At 41.7% G+C, this 19,899-nt stretch overlaps 1 protein-coding gene across 1 annotated transcript in view; it reads right to left on the minus strand.

Moving 5' to 3' along the window:
- Window positions 1-4,527: 4,527 nt before the first annotated feature.
- The window catches only part of LOC109419253 (dipeptidyl peptidase 9), a 26,631-nt gene continuing 11,259 nt past the window's right edge, over window positions 4,528-19,899 (minus strand). The window contains exons 4-7 of the mRNA XM_019693500.3: window positions 17,811-18,125; window positions 17,514-17,736; window positions 17,254-17,446; window positions 4,528-5,930 (exon numbers count right to left, since the gene is read on the minus strand). Of these exons, the coding sequence (XP_019549045.3) occupies window positions 5,726-5,930; window positions 17,254-17,446; window positions 17,514-17,736; window positions 17,811-18,125 (936 nt within the window). The 3' untranslated portion in view covers window positions 4,528-5,725. The remainder of the gene's footprint in view (window positions 5,931-17,253; window positions 17,447-17,513; window positions 17,737-17,810; window positions 18,126-19,899) is intronic.

Raw genomic sequence — 19,899 nt, forward strand, 5'->3', positions numbered from 1 at the left:
ACATAACATGTATTTTGGCCTCCTAGTAGATAATAATTTCCGAAACATAGGATGACGAGGTGTAGGTCCATCAGTCAATCTTGTTATTGTCCGTGCAGTTGAATCCCGGAATTTTCGATTAGCGAAGTTGGATTTTTCTCCAAATCCGTGTGTCGGACCTAACTTCGGAAGTGGTGCGCTGTATAGCGGACCAGGTTTACTATACAGCGCACCACTTCCGAAGTTAGGTACGACGCATGGATTTGGAGAAAAACCCAACTTCGCTAGTCGAAAACTCCGATTTTCAACTAAATTGATATCGTGTTTTGTCTGACAGGTTGCCTTTGGTTCGCGGTATTAGTTGCTTTCGTAGCTTGAGTTTTGTCTAGGAATTTCTAATCCTAAGGGGGCACCCTGATTCGAGTTTCAATACAAGACATTTACATTTTGATGTCCCTGTTCGGGAACGATTCATTTATCTGATAGTTGATTTTTGCTCGAAATGACCTAAATGTAGGCCATCAATATGAAACTGATGCGTTCTCATGCTGCTCTATTACGTCAAAGCACTACAAATGTGAATTTAACTTGGGAAAATATTTACAAGTTAAAATAGGTCATGTAACACAAAAATAAAACTTGTAACAAATAAAAATAATGGAAATGTTATTTTTGTACGAAAAACGATTTATATTATGAAATGACTGTCTCTTAAGTAATCCTTCTTCTTCTTTTCCTTCTTCTTCTATATGGCTCTACGTCCCGACTGGGACTTGGCCTGCCTCGTTTCAACTTAGTGTTCTTTGAGCATTTCCACAGCTATTAATTGAAGGGCTTTCTTTGCCTGCCATTGCATGAATTTGTATGTTGTGAGGCAAGTACAATGATACACTATGCCCAGGGAGTCGAGAAAATTTTCCCGACCGGAACGGGAATCAAACACGCCGTCTCCGGATTGGCGATCCATAGCCTTAATCACTAGGCTAACTGGAGACCCCTAGTTCATTTATTTGAGGCTCAATCGCGTTTAACGATTTACGGAGCCGTGTATCATTTTTGTAAGCTATTTACAAATATCTTCAAACTTAACTTAGTTAGTAAGGGACGGGGCCAGGATACTCGTGGCAGCTCGAGGTTAGTAGGTCGCATATGCTTTCAAGGATGGAAATGGTAAGGATTAGGGATTCTCTGAAGCTCATCCGGGAGGTACGACATATTGGCGTGTCCATTGTCTTTGTAGCGATTCAGCACTAAATTGCAGTGGGCTTCTCATGTGCCGGACGGCCAGGAACAAGAAAAAAAAACAAAAACAAGAAAAAAAAACTGGGGAAGGAGAGACGGCCTTGGGCTGCAAAACGGTGAGTCGATAAGGAGAGCGTCCAACATAGCTCTGTTCCTCACAAGTTCCTACCTCATGCTTCCACGGGTCAAGCGATGACAAAGACCGCCAGCTAAGAGTTGTGTGCTTAGCTGGTAGTGCAGCCTGGGCACTGTTGTCCTTCTGACTTCAGCTAGATTGAGGAGGTACGATTCGAGCGTTTGTTCACCAAGGAGGTGCGGCTCAAACAGCGTCTGTTCTGGCATCCAGCGGCTGAGTAAGAAACGCTGCACCACGCCCAGCTAGATCCAAGGTGGTAGCCCCATCAGCGTGGTCGACCTAGTGTTGGTTGGGACGTTAATCAGAACTGGCACGATGGCCCTCCGGCGAGACAGGACTGTTGGCGTAGGCCCAATAAGCCACCCGTAAAAATCCCCATTGCGAATAACATAGGAGAAAATACGACTCGATACAATCGGCAAAGACCCACGCGACGAAATAAGGACTACGATTGGATACTTGGAACATGGAATTGCAAGTCACTAGGTTTCGCAGGATGTGACAGGATAATCTACGACGAACTACATCTCCGCAACTTCGACATCGTGGCGTTGCAGGAACTTTGTTGGACTGGACAGAAACTGTGGAAAAGCGTGCATCGAGCGGCTACCTTTAGATCAGTGGCTACCGCGCAGTTAGATCAAACATACGATGGTTGCTCGCCGCGTGACGTGAAAATCGTTGTCAGCGACATGAACGCGCAGGTAGGAAGGGAGGAAATGTACAGACCGGTAATCGGGCGAAACAGCCTGCACGCCGTATCGAATGATAACGGCCAGCGATGCGTAAACTTTGCAGCCTCCCGTGGTATGGTAGTCCGAAGCACCTTCTTCCCCCGCAAAGATATCCACAAAGCCACCTGGAGATCACCCGACCAACAAACAGAAAATCAAATCGACCACGTTCTAATCGACGGTAAATTCTTCTCAGATATAACCAACGTCCGCACATACTGCAGTGAGAATATAGATTCGGATCACTACTTAGTCGCTGTATGCATGCGCTCAAAACTTTCGACAGTTATCACCACGCGTCGAAGTCGAACGCCGCGGCTCAACATCGAGCAACTTCGTAACGTAGAAGTGGCTCAAGACTACGCGCAGCAGTTAGCAGTGGCCCTACCAACGGAAGAGCAGCTTGGCGCAGCTACACTTGAAGATGGCTGGAGGGACATCCGATCCGCCATAGGCAGTACCTCGGCTACAGCACTAGGCTTCGCGACTCCGAATCACAGAAACGACTGGTACGACGGCGAATGTGAACAGTTGAAAAACGAGAAGAATGCAGCATGGGCGAGAATGCTGCAACACCGTACGAGAGCGAATGAGGCACGTTACAAACAGGCGCGGAACAGGCAGAACTCAAAGGATCTTTTTTCCAACAATTTCCGTATGAATTATGACCAGACGTTGGTTTACCAGGTTTGACCTGTCTCTATTCATGTGGAACGATGTTGTTCTCCATGAATGAGTTGAACAGGTCTAGTAATTGTCTTTTTGCGATATCTGGGAGATTCTTAAGAAGATTGAACGCATTGGTATCGCGTCCCGGAGCGGAACTGATCGAAGAAAGAAGAGTCATAGAAAATTCCAGCATTGAGGAAGTTCCCGAAGAGAGCAGTCTAGCTAGGGCGGAATCCGGATAGGGTGCCTGTACCAGTTATCGCACCACCTAAGATAAACTATTTTTACAAAAATAAGAAGAAGACCGACAAATGTAAACAATAAGTCAAATGATTGATTAGTTTTCATACTTTACAGGAAAAATATAAAACCGGAGCCAAAACTACTTTTAGTATTTATTACGACGTGTGCCAATGATAGGAACCCTGTACCAGTTATGGATACATTTGTTAATTTGGGTTCCACTTCGCACTATTTACATGCATTCCTTATGGGATTTGCCATAACTGGTACACTATGGCGAAATAGGGTGCAAGGAGGCCGAAAAGTTGAGGAAAATGATTTATTTCTACCATAATTTGAGCAAATTGTGAAGTTTGAATGATTGCAATCATCTTTTGTGATCGTGATCTATTGTTCACGAAATTTTTCTTGTTGATTTGTATCTTTAAAGGTTGAAAATCAACTATGGCGAATTTGAGGTACTATAGCCATAACTGGTACACTGAGCCTAGTTCGTTTTTGCGAAGTAGAGTATTCGTCACTCCCGTTAGAAGATGAGCGGTTTCGCATGTTACGAGCCACTCTCCAAAGCGTTGTCATCGAAGTTTCTCTTGAGAAGTGAAATGTCGCCAATAATACACTTTTTTGCTTTCAGCAGGTTCTTCAGCTGTCTTTCCAGCTTAGTGTACTCTCGATAAAGATCTGAAGTACCATGCCTACGAAAAGCTTTGAAAGCATCAGATTGTTTATTATATAACTGGGTGAAATCATCATCCCAGCCTAGTGTGGCTGGGCTTTTTTTTGAACATGTCGATATTGTAATTCTAATACACTCTTGTAAATCAGTTCAGACAGGAATCGATACTCGTCCAAAGGTGGGTCCAACTCGTTTACGACCCTTGCTCAAACATTAACATTTGTTGAGAAATCAATACATATTAAGTATACCATATCCCTTTCGTGACGAACCAGCACAATTGTGCTGTTGAGCGGTAGCAGTTTTGCATTTTTTTTCACCTGTTTAAACTTTGTTTTATGTGATGTAAACTGTTTCAATAATTAAGCCATTACTTATACTTGTTTGTGTGTAAACAAACTTTTGTTTACGTTGCTTGTGAAATTTACCTCAACAAGGTAAACAAAAAGTGGACAAAAACCGTTAAACATGAAAAAGTTTTGTCTGTCGCATAATTTTAATTTCTGATTTGTCTAGGTAGTCAAAGCTAGAAATCGAAAGATAAAGAGTAGTTCTTTCCAATGAGGTAAAATAATTTTTGTTTTGTTGGGAAATCTAAGAGTTCTGGAGAGCCGAAGTTGAGCCATTTGTATGGAGATTTCAATTTTTTGCGCTCCGTCACGAAAGGGATATAAAACAAAATTCTACTTACGTGATAATGTTGCGAAGTGGTAGTAATCAAAAGTACATCTGTATTTCTCAAATTGATCTATTTGGCTACATTCCGTCACTTGTCGATCCTAAAAAAGAAAACAAGAGTTATCTCTCACAAATTAGCAATTTCGGCATACAATAACAACAAGGTGCGGTGTTTTGCATTTGATATCTTTTGTGCACAATAAATATATTACTTCGATCTGCTGCATTTACGATGATGAGTTTTAATTTCAGTGTTACTTAATCTGCATTGCGCAACACTCTACAATACAACTTGAACAACGTTCTACTGTAGCCTTACTGTCGTTCGCCACATTTCCTCTTTATTGAAAAATATACGTCCCGGAAAATCAACGAAAGAACGATCTCTAACAGCGCGGCGCCACAACGTTTCAAATATGTACCTTTCCACTAAAATCTGATAAAATCATCATCTGCTAAAAAATAAACAATCCGTGTCGCTAGAAAACCAATGCTTCAAAAAAAAAAATCTATCATATTCTTCAACTGTTGGTCTACACCCACAAGCTATAGGAAAACAAACTGAATCCTACACATATAAAGAACACGTTACTAATGTATATTGCCTAATTGCTTTTGCTTGGAGTAAAATAGACGATCGATTTACATATTTTGCGGAGAATATGTATAATTTCCTTCTCTCAATCTCTACGTTTTCTCTCAGTTGCCTCTCTCTACACAATTGCTAAAACGTGAATTACATGCTGCACTGACTGCTGGATGACTGACTCTGCTACCATAAGTTAAGATGTTACATTCCCGGGAACACATTCCTGGTTTTGTGATGGTTTTGAAGTAGTTTCAAAGCCTTATAAAGATCGTTATGATCGTGATAAAACTTAAAATGTTACTAGAAATGGCAAAGATGGTAGCGATGGTAGAATGGATTCTAAAATCTATGTGAATCTGTCTCGATGAAGCTTACGGGGCCATTTTGGGTCACCCGAATGACGACGATGGATGAAGGTGATTGATCACTTCAGTCGATTGCGGTTACCTTGTACATCGGTCTGTCGCATGTGATTCTTCAGTCGAAAGCATAATAACAGTTAAACAAACGAGCGCTAGCACTAGAGTAAATAGATTCACGATACAATATAGATTGCTTATACGAGAGTACACGGTGCGGTCGAGTTTTGATTTGTTAACAATTTATACAAGCAAAAACGCTCACGTTACAACGAGGGCATGTTTCGTTCGTTTCGTTTTTGCTCTGTTTCGAGGACGAAAACACTTACACAGGAAAAGCACAATATCACGGACTAGAAGAAAGGGGAAACAGGGGGTGGTGGTGGCGGGGGAGGGACCAGCGGAAGCGGACAGGGACACTCACAGATGGTTCTGCAAGAAGGATAGGAGCTTGGTTTCGTAGTGCTTGCTGGCTTCCAGATTGCGCAACGAGTGGCGCTCGTTCGGGTAAACCTGCAGTTGGTAGGGTTTGTTCGCCTTGATCAGTCCATTGACGAGCTGTGATGTATGGAAGAAGTGGACATTTTCGTCGATCAAACCGTGGATGATGAGCAAACGGTTGTCCCTGTAGATGAGGAAAAAAATAGTGTGAGTAAAATGTTATGTTGAGAAATTTTCCAAAGGTTTTCTAAGATCTTTTTAAGAGGCGACCTATGAATGACTTAAATTCATAAGGAAGAAACTATAGAAGATTGAATCTCGAAACGTTGATAATATCAAAATGACTGCAAAAATATCAGATAGCAATGGCCAAGTTCGCAGGGTTTGACGGTATTAAAGTGAAGGTTATTGTAATGTAGTATTCTTTAGTGAATCATATCACCCCTGGTATGAGACCCCTGGCCAAGTTCGCAGGGGTTGACGGTATTAAAGTGAAGGAGTTTTATTTTGATTATTGTAATGTAGTTTTCTTTAGTGAAACATATCACCTTTTTAACACTTTAATGCGCCTCCAACGGTTCATCACGAACCGGCTGCTGCAGATGGAGTATGGCTGATCATATGTTTTGACATATTCATCAGACATGCTCGATAAACACGGAGGGACCGCCGGGGCTCAATAGATTCTATACCCAAGCAATAGTTCCAAGTCGGTTAGATTTGAGAAGGTTTTGAAGATCGTTACAAATTCTAGTAGAAATATTATAGGTTTTGTGACAGGGTTTGAAACCTTTTTATTGCCAGTAGACTTGAAAATGCTGTTTGGGCTTTCTTTTCCACATTTTTTGGTTGATTTTGATTAACTACTAAATTTACTATAATTTCAGTCATATACAATAATTAAATATATTTAAGTAAGTAATTTTATCAAAACAAATTTGCTTTTTTAAAAATTACAATGATATCCAGTAATATTCCCTTTATATAAATCTTGTGAAATAAACCGAATAGTGGGAAGGAAAGATGCAGTACTTAATAGTGCTGATAGATTCGAAGCTAACGTGCGAACAATGGATTACTGCACGAATTTATACTGGCCTGCTCGCTCTCACATATGGTTTGACTGTTCGTTGTTGTGAGCAGTAGCAAACACCGTTGCCAGCGCTTCGGATTTCTGTAATGGGTTTTCTATCAGATTTCTGTCGACGTTCAGCGGGAGGATGTATTTCACCGTATTCCGTAGGCTGCGGATTAGCTTCCAGAATTTCTTGCTGCCGCTGTCCAGGTTTTTCAGCATCGAACCAAAGCCCCTGTAACGGTGTTCTGTGCTTTTAATGCTGATTACGTTGTTCAGATAATTGACAACCGCACCAGCTTCAGTTCGTCAGGGATATCCATCTTATTTGAGAAAATCGTACGCGCTGGACAGCTACTTCCACAGCCGCCTTGACGATGTAGGTGATTTTGTCGATGGCCTCATCGAATTTCTTCGGGCGGTCTAGAAATCGTTCAGCTGTAAGATCGATGGCTTGATCAATCTTTCGAGAGAAGGCACTTCAGTTTGCTTTGTCGTAGCAGCGGATGATTCTTCCTGTCGGAGATACTGAAACGTCAGTATATGTTGATTGTGAATGTTACGGGCAGTGGTCCGACGATAGTTCGGCATACGATACTGTCTTTGACATTGGTACCCGGTTAGTCGAGATCATCAGATTTAAGGTTTAAGGCTTTTCTTGACCAGACGGGTAGCGGGTTGGAATGTCAGGAACGTGAATGTTGATATCCGTGAACTCATACACTTCTAACAAGATACGTCCCGCTTTGTTGGCCAATTAACAGAGCGTGGCCCTCTGATTAGAGCCAGGATAGTAGACAGCTGCGATGCTCATGGATGTTGGATCCACCCTGACCAAGATCCCGACTGTTTCGATTGCCTACACCGAAATTTCCAGCATGGAGTAAGACAGTGGTCACCAAACTGCGGCCCTCGACTAGGTTTTGTGCGGCCCTCAAACTGAATTTGAAAAAAAAAAATTTGGCCCACTGGTAGGTTTTAAGATGACAATCAGAAAACTTGCCTTATCTTAAAATTTGCTGAATTACTATCAACTACTAAACTACTGTATGATTCGTGGAGATTTTTTCAACAGAAGTTTGAATAAACTACAAAACTTTGCTGAGTCAGTATAGTCAACTTTGAATGAATAAGGCCTCTAAAGCTCGACGGCCAATGACTTTTCTTAAAGTACTGAGTTTTGCTTACTTTATGTACCAAGGATTTTAATATGAAATCCACAATTTTAAAAGGATATTTAATAGTTTTTTGAACCTTAGAAGGCTTCAATAATCCGAGATATACATATTACAAATTGTACCAAATATTGATATGTTTTCAAATATACTGAATTATGTTCTGAAAATATTCCAAAATGTAATTAGCGCAGAAGTTTAGATAATTCTGAAGTATTGATCATTTTAGCTGCATTGCTCAACTCAGTTCTGCTGAGAATATTGCACTGCTCCCCAAAACATTGAGGCAACATTTTACAGGGGCTCTATATTAGACACAAGATTTCTGACAGAATTCGCCAAAAATACTCAATGAAAAAAAAAACATCTAAGGATTAATGTCGTTTCTGTCGTCATTTTTCCTTGTATCCAATATACTTTTAGAACGGATTATGAACATATTTTCTCCAAAGTTTATTCAAAAAATCAATTATGCATTTAGCAATTCTATCGGAAATCTCTAATAATACTTCAAGACATTTCTACAAAATGTTGAATCAAAACTTTGCAAAAACATACTTAAGAATCTACTATATAATTTAAATTATAAAATTATAAATTATTTTTCGAGTTCAGTGAGAATTACACCTACCATTATTTTGAGAAATCTAAATTCCCAAAAGTTGTCCAAATATCCTCTGGATTTTTCTCTTTCTTTCCTGGAGCTGTATGGGAAGGAGTTTTCTCAACATTCTGTTTGGAACTGTATCAGACGTTCCTCCGGGACTTCAATTGGAAATTCCTCTATCAATCTGTGCAAAATTATCTTCCATAAATCGGTTACACATATTTCTCAAAAATTATGTCTACAAGTTTTCAGAGCATGGCTTCCTAAGAAATTCCGCAACAATTAAATCAAAAACCTTTATACAATTTTTCCTAGAAAAAGTTAAGAAAATTTATCCAAAATCCCCTAAAATTGCACCATTAATTTATGCAATCTGTGTTAAATCCTGTAAACTGCTGATAACAAACCCTTGAATGACTAGCGGCCCGCAGTCTCTTTCCGAAATTCAATTTTGGCCCGCGAAGACGGTAGGGCTGAGGATCACTGGAGTAAGAGATTCCTTTCCTCACCAGAATTGCAACATTTTCTATATATCAAATACACCTCCATTAAACAGCCACCATCTTGAATTAAGAGCCGCTTCCTTGGATACTCTGTGTGGTGGATAAGATGTGGATATAGAAAACTTATGTTAGAATGTGTTTTATTTATGACGATAATTTGTTGTTAACATTCTCCGTGTATTGAATCAATACAAAATGAGATCGCCCAAGCCTACATGCAGCAAAGCTGTTCGCTTGTCATTCAGGCGAGATTCATGGTCAGCATTTGATTGTATTGGTGCTGGCGGGAATTAAGTGATCGCTGATATGAAAGAATGCATACAGATGCAAAGCATCAGCTTGCATCGGCGTGGTCGGTGCTGCCGCAGTTCTCTCTCTCTTTCATTCCCTCACTCTGGTCTACTGTTTTGAACTCCGGGCATCTTCCCCATACCAAATACAGCCATATTGCATGGTTTAAGAGTCCCAAACACCGTTAAACAGTCGCCATCTTGAATTTGGAGCAACCATCTTGGATTTAGACCGCCATCTTGGATATTCTGGTCACAATTCTTGTACCCCGGACATCTTCTCTATATCAAATATACCCATATTACTTGATTTAATTGTCTACAACACCGTTAAACAGCCGCCATCTTGAATTTTGAGCCGTCATCTTGCACTTTAGACCACCATCTTGGATATACTGATCATAATTTTTGGACTTAGGACATCTTTCCCATACTAAAAAGAGCCAAATTGTATGGCTTTAAGGCTCAAAACTCAATGAAACCGCCATCATCAATTTGGAGTAGCCATCTTGGATATTTTGGTCGTTATTTTTGGACTGCAGACATTTTCCCCATACCAAATATACCCATATTGCTTGATTTAGGGCCTAAAACACCATTAAACAGCCGCCATCTTGAAGTTGGAGCAGCCTTCTTGGAATTTAGATCGCCATCTTGGATATTCTGGTTGCCGTTTTTGGACTCCGGACATCTTCCCTATACCAAGTTGTTACGAACGCGACGCGTGAAGTTCATTAATTTCTAACAACTAGAGCACACTAATTCCAATCATTTCCTACATCTAGCATTAAGCAAATCGCTTGTAATAACCTAACGCAAAAGCTTGTATAATAATCGTAGAGGTAACGTTTTGTGAATCGTGTTGGTCACATATTCATGAAAACCAGTGTAAATTGCAATATGCAAAATCAATTAGATCGAATTGAAAACGAGCGACCTTTCACACAACGTTGTATACGATATGCTACGATAGCGCAGCATCGAGGATGACTGATCAAGAACGGAACAAACTGCGCGTGCGTAGTAATCGATTAGCCCGGAGCGCATACTCATAGCATACATGGGGATGAATCATTCTAATTCATATTAGAAACGATATCATATTCAAGTATGTTCACGGTTTCACAGCGTAAATGCGCAAGCGCGGTATGGAATTTCACCATCGGATGTAGTGTTGCGAAATCGGATAGAACTAACCACTTACACATAAGCATTATATATAATTACGCAACATTGTGAAATTCATGGAACTAGAATACAAGCTACGCCATTTGTAATTGTTAGTTCCAGACATGCACCGATAGGATATAAAATTGTAATCAATTATCTATGCTCACAACTAACGTAAAGTCAAGAACACAACCCCAATGTATTGTAATGGTCAAAGTACCAGAAAAGGTTTTGATCAGGGATTAATTATTTGTTAGCAAAACTTGTTAGCAAAACTTGTTGGAAAGATTCATTGCAGGATTGTATGTATACAAGTTAGAATTTTGATGAATCATGAGTTAATTAATGATGTAAAGAGGGTGAGCATAGTTTCTGGACGATACATATATAATTAATATGCTTTACGTAGGAATCAGGAAAAGACATGTAAAAAGAGGGTGCGAATAATGTCTGGACGAGAGTATAAAAGGCGATCGAACAATAAAGACGGTAGCAGTTTGCCTTGTACGTCACAAGATACAGAACGCTCATTTACTTGCTACTCGAAATCCTTCTTACCAAGCACTTTGAGAAGCTTAATCTTTTCTAATCCCTCCTATTACCCAAGCCTTCGAATGCGAAAGGAGTTGGCTGGAGCTTGATTGGAAAACTTAAGTCTTTGAAAAGAGTTACTTGGTACTTAGAATCGAGGAAGTCCTAAATCATACTGAATCGATCAAACTTTTTCCACTCTGGCACGCTACGGTTCCGAATGCGAGTAACTTTGGCAAGAGTCTGAAAAGGCCAGTTTGACACCGATTCAAGTGTGGGCAAGCATTTATTTTCTCACTCTGGTAAGCCACGGTTCCGAATGCGAGTAACTTTGGCATGGGTCTAGAAAAATATAAATGCATTGCGATCGACTTTTCCTCATCCGACTAAGTCACGTCTTCGAATGCGAAAGAATTTGACCGGATCTAGGAAGGCCAGTTGATCGCTCCCACATTCGATTTGGACCAATCGATTTTAATTATCTACCACTCAATCCTCCGAGTATCAGTAAGTAGTTTCGGTCGTCGACAGTTCAGTTCAGTGCGTTTCTCTTGCCTGTTGATCGGCACACGCGGAATCGAATACCGTCTCCCTTCGCAACGGTACCGTGCATCTGATGTGGTGTGATTACCATCATCGTCGTCGTCGTCGTCGCCAAGTGATCGTCGCGGCAGCTGACAGAAACACCACACGGAGTGTAAGTGCCCCGTCGTCAACATATGGTGGCTCCAGAGAGGACGAGCTGCTGCCACCTTCCAGCGACAGTGCTTATCTCCAATAACACGTGCCTGATTTCAACACAAGTATACCCATATTGCATGGTTTTGGTGCCTAAAACACCATTAAACAGCCGCCATCTTCAATTTTGAGTCGCCATCTTGAATATGGCAGCATCCATTTATTACGTAACGCCAAAATCGATCCCCCTCCCTCTCCGTAATGCTTTTTTGTATGTAAACCCAAATTTTTTGTATGGGCCGTAACGCTCGGCCATACTCTCCCCTCCCCCTAGAGAGCGTTACGTAATTTGTGGACGGCGCCTATTAGGCTGCCATCTTGAAGTTTAGGTCAACATCGTGGAATTTCTGGTCTCCAGTGTTGATTTTCGCACAAAATTCGCCAACAATGCTGAAGCCTACAAAATCTCCGCAATGTGATGTGTCGCATGATGGGGCTTGGTTCAGTTTCATATACGACGCGTGCTACCGGTGCTGGTCCGGATCACTGAAATGGCCATAACTCCGGCACGCCTCGACCGATCCGAACAGTTTTTAATAGCAAACATTCCGAATCGATTCGAGCTATAATCCGAAAAATTGGCCAATAGGAAGTGCCTTAAAAGTGAGTGAACTTATTTTGCGCACAGATATACATACATACACACATACAGACATCATCAAAATTCGTCGAACTGAGTTGATTGGTATATGACTTGACCCTCCGAGCCTTTTATCGAAAATTCGTTTTTTGAGTGAACATATAGCCTTTCAGTACACTTTGGCAAAAACCTAACAATACAAAATGCTTATTTTCTTTAGGTCGAGCTCGATTATCCGGGCACTAAAACAATGAATTTGCTTGAATAAACGAGCCATTTGTTTATTTTTTTGTTCCCTTTCAACTTATTTGAGATAGGGCAGCATTACTGGTGCTCCTTCAGGGGATTCCTCAAGCAGTTCCATCTCTGGATTGCTCCAAGAATTCCTCCAGGAATTTCTTCTGGGATTTTCTTCAGGAATTCTTTCTAAAAAATCCCAAGGACTCCTTCTGGGGTTTCTCCAAGAACTTCGTCTTCTTGGCGTGACATCCAAACTTTCACGTTTTTACAGTGCTGTGGCTATAGGGGCCTTTTTTCTTCAAGTTCTTTTGGAAATCCAGGTCCAGGTATTCAATCTGGGGTATACTCCAGGAATTGGAGAACGTAGGCACGGGAGCCCACGGCAACGGAGGAAACGACGACGCCAGTGCAGCAGAGGACGGAAATGAGCCAACTCCCACGCTGAGGGAAGTTAAGGATGCCATTCACCAGCTCAAAACCAACAAAGCAGCTGGTAAGGATGGTATCGCAGCTGAACTCATCAAGATGGGCCCAGAAAAGTTGGCCACCTGTCTGCATCGGCTGATAGTCAGGATCTGGGAAACCGAACAGCTACCGGAGGAGTAGAAGGAAGGGGTAATCTGCCCCATTCACAAGAAAGGCGACCATTTGGAATGTGAGAACTTCAGGGCGATCACTATTTTGAATTCCGCCTACAAAGTGCTATCCCAGATCATCTTCCGTCGTCTGTCACCTAAAACAAATGAGTTCGTGGGAAGTTAACCAGCCGGCTTCATCGACGGCCGGTCGACAACGGACCAGATCTTTACCGTACGGCAAATCCTCCAGAAATGCCGTGAATACCAGGTCCCAACGCATCACCTGTTCATCGACTTCAAAGCGGCATACGACAGTATCGACCGCGCAGAGCTATGGAGAATCATGGACGAAAACGGCTTTCCTGGGAAACTGACTAGACTGATTAAAGCAACGATGGACGGTGTGCAAAACTGCGTAAGGATTTCGGGTGAACTATCCAGTTCATTCGAATCTCGCCGGGGACTGCGACAAGGTGATGGACTCTCATGCCTACTCTTCAACATCGCTCTGGAAGGTGTGATGCGACGAGCCGGGCTGAACAGCCGGGGAACGATTTTCACAAAATCCGGTCAATTTGTGTGCTTTGCGGACGACATGGACATTATCGCTAGAACATTTGGAACGGTGGCAGAGCTGTACACCCGCCTGAAACGCGAAGCAGCAAAGGTCGGATTGGTGGTGAATGCCTCAAAAACAAAGTACATGCTGGTAGGCGGAACCGAACACGACTGGAACCGTCTGGGTAGTAATGTTACGATAGACGGGGATACTTTCGAGGTGGTGGAGGAATTCGTCTACCTCGGATCCTTACTGACGGCTGACAACAACGTGTGCCGTGAAATTCGAAGGCGCATCATCAGCGGAAGTCGGGCCTACTACGGGCTCCAGAAGAAACTGCGGTCGAAAAAGATTCACCCACGCACCAAATGCACCATGTACAAAACGCTAATAAGACCGGTGATCCTCTACGGGCACGAGACATGGACCATGCTCGAGGAGGACCTACAAGCACTCGGAGTTTTCGAGCGACGCGTGCTAAGGACGATCTTCGGCGGTGTGCAGGAGAACGGTGTGTGGCGGAGAAGGATGAACCACGAGCTCGCTGCACTTTACGGCGAACCCAGCATCCAGAAGGTGGCCAAAGCCGGAAGGATACGGTGGGCAGGGCATGTTGCAAGAATGCCGGACAACAACTCTGCAAAGCTGGTGTTTGCAACTGATCCGGTTGGCACAAGAAGGCGTGGAGCGCAGAGAGCACGATGGGCGGACCAGGTGGAGCGTGACTTGGCGAGCATTGGGCGCGACCGAGGATGGAGAGCGGCAGCCACAAACCGAGTATTGTGGCGTACTATTGTTGATTATGTCTTGTCTTAATGATGTTGGACAAATAAATGTATGTATGTACTCCAGGAATTCTTCTGGGGATTCCTCCAGAAATTTCATCGGGATATTCCTCCAAAAAGTACGTCTGAGGATTCCTCCAGGAATTCCTCCATGAAGAAATTCATGGGGATTCTTTCAGAAATTCCATCTGGGGACTCATTCAGGAGCTCCATCAGTCGATTACTCAAGGAATGCCATCTGGGGTTTCATTGAGAAATTCTTTCAAAGGATTTCTTCAAGCGGTCCTTCTAGAAAATTCCCCAGGGATTCCATCAGACTAGCAATTCTTCTCATGATTCCTTCAAGAAATACCTTCTATAAATAATCTTTAATGAATCCCTTCTAAAGATTTCCTTTAGGAATTCCTACAAGAATTTAGTCTGGGATTCCTCGAAGATTTCTAGTAATTTGATGCAGGAATTTTTCCAGAAACACCTGGAGGATTCTCAGAGGGGACTCATGAAAGATCCCATGGAAAAAGTTTAAGTGGATACTTACAAAATAGTTTCTGTTGAAATATTCCCACAGCGAACTGCAGTAGGAACTCCTGAAGGGTTTGGAAAAGAAACTGGAGAATTCACACAACAAAGTCCTGGAAGTTTCCCAGAAGAAAGTGCTGTAAAATTATCAGAACTCCAGGAGGGCTCTAAGAAGAAACTTCTGTAGGAGTTTTAGCAGAATCTTTTGGGTGATTTTCTGAAAAAAAAATCCTGGAGCATTCACAGAACGAAGTCCTGCGAAAATTCCCAGAAAGAATTCTTAGAGATTTCCCGAAGAAACTCCTAGAGGATTCCCAGATGAATTTTTAGAGGATTCGTAGAAGAAAGTCCTGGAAGACTTCCAGAAGCAATTCGTGGAGGATACCCAGTAGAAAATCTTGGCTACGATTCTGTAAAGAATCAAGCAGAATCTTGAAGGAATCCAAGAACGAATGCACCGATGATTTCCAAAAGGAACTCCTGCAGGCATCCCCGGAGAAGGAGCTCTTGGAAGATTCTTAGAAGAAACTCCTGGAGATATTCTTGCCACATTTCGTGAAGAATCCAAGAAAAACTATTGGCGGGATCCCAGGAAGAACTCCAGAATTAATTCATGTTAGGATTTTTTGGAGGAGTTTTAGTAAAATTGAAAAAGAAGAATTCCCGGAGGAACTATCGGAAGAATTTCAGAAGAACATCTGAGTGAATCTCAGAAGAAACTCATTGTGGAAATACAAAGATGATCTCCTGGGTAAACTCAGTTTTTGAATTCTTCAAAAACTTTCAAACACTGTTAGAATTCCTCAAGGTCTTCTTCTTCTTCTTTATAGCTCGACGTTCGCATTTGAACTTGGCCTGCCTCTCTTCAACTAAGTGTTCTTACACAGTTATTGATTGAAGGGCTTTCTTTGCCTGCCATTGTGTGGCAAGTACAATGATACATTATGCCCAGGAAGTAGAGAAAATGTTCCTGACCGGAACGGGAATCGAATCCGCCGTCTCCGGATTGACGATCCATAGACTTAACCACTAGGCTAACTGGAGACCCCAAGGTTCCTCAAGGTATCGCTGCCGAAACTTTAGGAGGAATTTAAAAAGAGATATCTCAAGAAGACATCTCAAAAGGAACTCCTGGATAAATCCCGCAGGCCAGCAACTCTTTCATGTGTCCAAACATGGAAATCCGTAAGATAACCAAGTAAAATCACAGAAATGTTCTTAAGGGAATCCCAGAATGCTTGTTGAATGCTTTTTTTGCTAGGGAAAGCAGAAAAAAACTATCCAAATTCAAAGTCCAGTGGGTGAATTCCGGCGCTCAGTTTCTTCGAAGAGAAGAAATTTTCTTCCATTGCTCACCAGCAAGAAAATTTTCTTCTCTTCGAAGAAAATGTGCGCCGGAATTCGCCTACAGATATCTATGAGAGGCAGGTTCTTGGACATCATCTTAAGAAGATATTCAATCAACATTTCCTTCCCTTCCCCGCTGATTGTACGGATGTGATCAGGTGTCAACCAGGCTACTTTTCTGCCGCATTGGCCGTCTCTATTAACAGTAGGGTGGCCCACACTCATATGAAAAACAAAAATTTCAAAAAAGTCTTACCTCCTAAATCAGTTGTTTTGGACTCCCGGAAGCTACGTTCAAAATTTGAGCAAAATCGGTTGAGCCTAAGGGGGCGCTCAAAACACTTGAAGTTTGTATGGGAAAACTTGGCCAAATGTATGCAGAAATTTTAAGTTTTCGAATTTTGCCGCTAGTTGGCGCTGTAAGCGTTCAATAATCAAACCCTTTGGTATTATTGTAGGTGACCATATGCCAAAGGACTTTGTCGAAGACCGCGAAGTGATCCGACGGCTGTGAAAAAAGTTATACCCTAGGCAAAGTGAGGCAAAGTATTGAGATTTCATTATTGCTATTATTCCTTTACATGTATTGGAACAAATAACAATAAAGTTTATTCTCACTTTTCCTTTGAGGAGGTAAGACTTGGCATTTTTCAAAATTTTTGTTTTTCATATAAGTGTTGGCCACCTTAATTAACAGTCATCTCTCAGGATGTTTACGGTACGATTATTTATACCATTCTGATTCCCTGCTTAGTTTATAAATCGCTGCAACAGATGATTTCCGAAAGAAAGAAAAAAAACAATACTTACTCATCGGGGAACTTGTGGATGTAGTTTAGCACCGATCCGGCCGTATAACCGGATCGATTGTTTTCCGGAAGATCCATGTACCGTTCGGTGTAACCCGTATCGTAGTATTCCCAGCTCGTGACCGGCGCTCCAGCAATCGACAGTTTGAAAATCTCCGGATACTGTACCAGGCCCATCAAGCTCAGGTAGCCTCCTGCAATTGTACGATGAGGTTTAGAACGTTTAAAATCAAACACTATTTTCGCATAAGTAACAATTACCATAGGACCAGCCATGGATCGCCACCCGATCCATGTCGATGTAGCCGAGCTGTTCGGCGATCAGCTTCAGCACTTCGACCTGGTCGTTCAGCTCGACCGTGCCCATCCGGCATCGGATGTGGCTTTCGAACTGCACACCCCGATGCCGGGAACCTCGGGAGTCTATGCATATCACACAGTAACCCTGTGCTGCCAGCATGTGCATCCGTAGCTGACGCATACCCTGGAATTCGATCGGAGTTTAGGCTTCCTACCTAGGTACTAGTCTATTTTGCACATATGACCATCGTCACTTACCTTGAAGGTATTGCTAACGGTTTGCACCTCGGGCCCTCCGTACACATTCAGCACGGTGGGGTACTTTACTCCCAGAGTGAAGTTGTGCGGCTTGAACACCATGACGTGGATCGTCTCCCCGGACGCCAGCCGGGGGCTGTAAATTGTGGGATTGAACTGGGTGTTTTCCGAGGGGCCACCCTCGAACAGGTACCCCATCGAGGTCAGTTCTAGGCCGGACACGGTTCCGCTGGAGCATGTTTGCTTAATTTGCACCAGTTCCCACGAGGGCAACGTTTGGATGTTGCAGTACGTCTGCAGGAACATCGTGCAGTTCTGGAAGATATTTTTCGCTTTTAAACGGTGGTCTCATACCTACATCATTCTTTTTTTTTTTTTTTTGAAGAGTGACCAGGTGGAGCTGCAGGACAGCTGATGGCAAAGCCTGGACCCTTTCCCAACTTTCCCCCTACTAGGACCAATACTCACGATGGACTAGACGATGTCGTCAACTTGAGCAAAGTGTGTAGTAATTAGCATTGGGTCGTAGTAGTTTTTAAAAATACTGTTTTTAACTTTTCCCATCGCACTAGTTTTTTGATCGAATGGAAGCTCCAAAGATGATTTGGTAATTGAACAATATTTCAGTAATCGAAAATCTCCGAGGTCACTGGACAACATTCAGAGATAAAAAAAGGGTGTCTATGTCTATGTTAACGCCTTCAGAGTACTATTCTTAAGAAATATACAAAGAGCAAAAAGAAAAAAAAATGTGTCGTAGCTAATTTTTAAACATTTGATATTTCTGAAAATTATTCGAAGACAGCTACCAGAGCTAGCGTTTTTAGCCGATATGGGCAACTAGTTTTTCTGACAGCTTCCCCAAACAATATTCAGATAATATCCTCAATTATTTTATAATACATTCTGAAAATTATTTCAAGCTGATTACCAATAGTGTCAATAACCGATGTTAGTCATTGACAGCACCAGCATCATCCCCAAATAAATCTCATATTAGTGTTAGATAACACTTTTTGAGCTTCCATTCGATATTTTAAAGAGATTTGTCAAACCCTATTGGTCAAAATATAGTCAATAATGTATCATATTGTGTTCCTAATTTTGCTAGTCGTCTTCTGCATATCTGTGATCATCTCAGTCCAAAGTAATATTATATCCATCGTAACCCTTTACACTGTCAACCGTCTTAAGTCCTAACTAAATTTCTGTTTTTTTTTATCAGTGAAATAATACCGTCTAAGATATAAAAACAAAAAAGTTCAGTCGACTGATTTTTTTCAAAAATAAAAATGATAATGATTATTTGTCAACTTTTATAAATTCACAAAACCCATAAAAATAAGAAATACAAATATAAACTCCTATAATCAACAGTTTTATCTTTACCTAATCAGTCCATTATTTTCTAATTGTAATGAATCTAATCTGTAAGGCTGTAAGTCAACTTATCCTAGCGTCCCCCGTCCTGTGTACTTTCGATTTCAAGTAATGAATGATGAGTGTAACGCAGAGGTCTCCCCTACCCACTCTTGCGTTACGTTAAATTTAACAATTATTGTTGAATTGGAGAAAATTCAATGAATACAAAAATTAGGTCTATGCAAGCTGAATTATAACTTGTCTTGAACTTGTGATAAATGCACAACGGATACTCCTTTGGTTCCCATTAGCACTTACGGCCGATTCCTTCACTTGCGCTCAACTCGTAAACCAGATATATCTAGCTCAAAGTCCAAGCGGTGGTGAATAAACTGGCACTAAAGTGCTAATGGGTTAAGCCCTCCCATCGCGTCAAGATTGAATATCCAGGGGGAGGGACACTTCTCTGTGTTCATATCTTGTGTCCTTAAATTGTCATCGGTCCAAAACCCACAGAAACATGCAACTGAACTTCTGATATTTTTCTGTTGGTGTCAAAATGCCATCTAAGAGATAAACAAAAATACGTCAAGTTGGTAAGTTGATTGCTATAAAATTTTAAAATAATAAAGATTGCTTGTCAACTATTATGTATTCGTCCCCCTACAAATACTATGAAAAATGTTCAAATTCGTTCAATTGTCCTATCGGTCCTACCTAGATGAAC

The sequence above is a fragment of the Aedes albopictus genome, chromosome 3 (genome assembly GCF_035046485.1).
Source record: "Aedes albopictus strain Foshan chromosome 3, AalbF5, whole genome shotgun sequence".
NCBI classification, from domain to species: Eukaryota; Metazoa; Arthropoda; class Insecta; order Diptera; family Culicidae; genus Aedes; species Aedes albopictus.